Source organism: Frankliniella occidentalis, unplaced genomic scaffold, assembly GCF_000697945.3.
Source record: "Frankliniella occidentalis isolate FOCC.00 unplaced genomic scaffold, Focc_3.1 Scaffold135, whole genome shotgun sequence".
In the NCBI taxonomy this organism is placed as follows: Eukaryota; Metazoa; Arthropoda; class Insecta; order Thysanoptera; family Thripidae; genus Frankliniella; species Frankliniella occidentalis.
In genome coordinates, this window is record NW_026267262.1 from 254,671 (window position 1) to 256,624 (window position 1,954).

Consider the following 1,954-nt stretch of genomic DNA (forward strand, 5'->3'; position numbering starts at 1 on the left):
TTTTAAACAAAATATGTTAAAACAACCAAATAATACAATTATTGTCTTGATTTTTCTAGGGGTGTTCTTTTTAATCACACCAAAATATGTTCCTCCGTTTTGTTGAAAACTGAATCGATTCTTGTTTTTGCAGGTACTTTCCTGGTTGACGCACACTGGGGAAGACTCGCTGCAGAGGCACTCGACGATGGCCAGCACCTTGCCTGCCATCCGGCAGCAGGAGCTCGACTTCGACAAGTTCTATTTCGTCTCCATGGTGAGTGCCTGCCGCTAACTGCTCCGTCTTTGCACGCTGCATGCTGCGCACGCACTACACTAACACTTTGGGGGTTGTGGGCTGGCTTTGTAGAAGCTGGAGTGCCAGGCAAAACTGTAAGAGTGTAGGGCAAATAGGTAAAATTGTATGAGTATCGTGTTGCGACACAAAAGAAAAAAATGTGTGACTCTTGAAATGGTGTACATACTCATTCAAACAATTTATTTTCACGCCATAAATTGTGTGTACTTTTGTGTCAAAACTATACGATTCATACACATTTTTCATGCCCTCTTTGAAGATAACGCCTGAGTCATGGCACTCTTAAAATTTAAGATTTAAGAAGAAAAAGATTTGTTGATGGTCTCGGTCACAAGCCACGTCCAGTTTATATTTGTAAAACCCTATTTGCTTCGTGACCGGCGGATGTGGATGGGGACTGACCGGCGTGGCGGCGGCTGGCGTGGCGGTGGCCCGCGCTGCGCCTTGCGCCTCTCTGTTAGGCCACCCAACCGTCTCGAGGGTGGGGGAGCGTCGAAGTGGGTCCAGTCCTGCCGCCGTTCCCGCTGCGCCGGGGAGGTAGGCCCCCCCACGGGCCCCTCCGCGACGAGTGTGGTCGCCTGCGGAGGAGCGGGCGCTGGCCGTGGTGGCGGCTAGAGGTGTGCGAATCACCCCTTTTGAGAGTCGAATCGAATCGAATCTGGATATTTTTTCCTCGAATCGAATCTTAAATTTTTACCCCGAATTGAATCGAATCTTACTATTTCGTATGCGAATCGAATCGAATCATTTCCTAACATTCTAGGAGATGCTATTATCCATTAAAATGGGGCAGCCAATAAGTATTGAGGCCTAGATTCTCTCGAAAAACAAAGAGATTGGCAAACCATCCTCTTATCCAATGAAAAATCTTCACTTTAGTAAATTTACTAACTTTAAAGTTACCTAGCGTGGCCTCCATGTGCACATGTCGTTTCGATTTCGAACTTCAAAATTTTGGTGCGTCCAAATTGTTCGAGTTCGAAGTGCCTTGTTTCGAGATCTAGTGGCGGCAGTGCACGGCACCTGTACTTGCAAAGAGGTTTTTGACAGTCACCAAGACTGTCTCTACCAAAACGCCAAGTGCCTCTCTTCATTTGTTCGTTATGCTTTGTGCGGACCGTGCTTAGGGATGGGACACCCCTAGACCCGCGCCTACTTAAGGGATCGGTTTTTCTGAGATTCATTCGTCATTGTAACGGAAGCTCGGCGCCTGCGAGACTCGGGGTAGGCCACCCCGCACTACTCGCGTGCTCAGAAAGCACGATGTTGCCTACCCATCAGGCCCTATGAGGGCTTGCATGAGGCCGTGAGGCTGCACTTGGCAGGTTTGGAACGGAGAATGATCGATAGTGTACTGTCTTAATGATCCGTAAACTGTAAATTACGGTTTTGGTACAAGCCCTGCCCATGTTACCAATGCAGAGAGATATGGCATAGGGTACAGTTTATACCTACAGGTCCTTCTAGTGCCCTGTGCCTAAGAGTTTCGTGCGGAAAGAGAAGGGGAAACCTCTCACTTACACATGCACAGTGTAATGTTTTTCTTTCCCCTCAACTTTTTTTTTCGCGCTCTTTTCACTCTTCATTGCACCACGTCACTGTCGCGACTCCCTGTCACCGCCGCTGCAGTTGCTGTTGCTACCTCCCGTCCCCCCC

At 48.4% G+C, this 1,954-nt stretch overlaps 1 protein-coding gene across 2 annotated transcripts in view; it reads left to right on the plus strand.

The window, feature by feature from the left end:
- LOC113205847 (puratrophin-1-like) overlaps positions 1 to 1,954 on the plus strand; it is a 49,353-nt gene that overhangs the window by 16,234 nt on the left and 31,165 nt on the right. The window contains exon 5 of one of the 2 annotated variants that reach the window (XM_052270705.1): positions 134 to 256. The exons of the other annotated variant lie outside the window; for it this stretch is intronic. Coding sequence (XP_052126665.1) covers positions 134 to 256 — 123 coding nt within the window. The remainder of the gene's footprint in view (positions 1 to 133; positions 257 to 1,954) is intronic. 2 annotated transcript variants of the gene reach the window in all.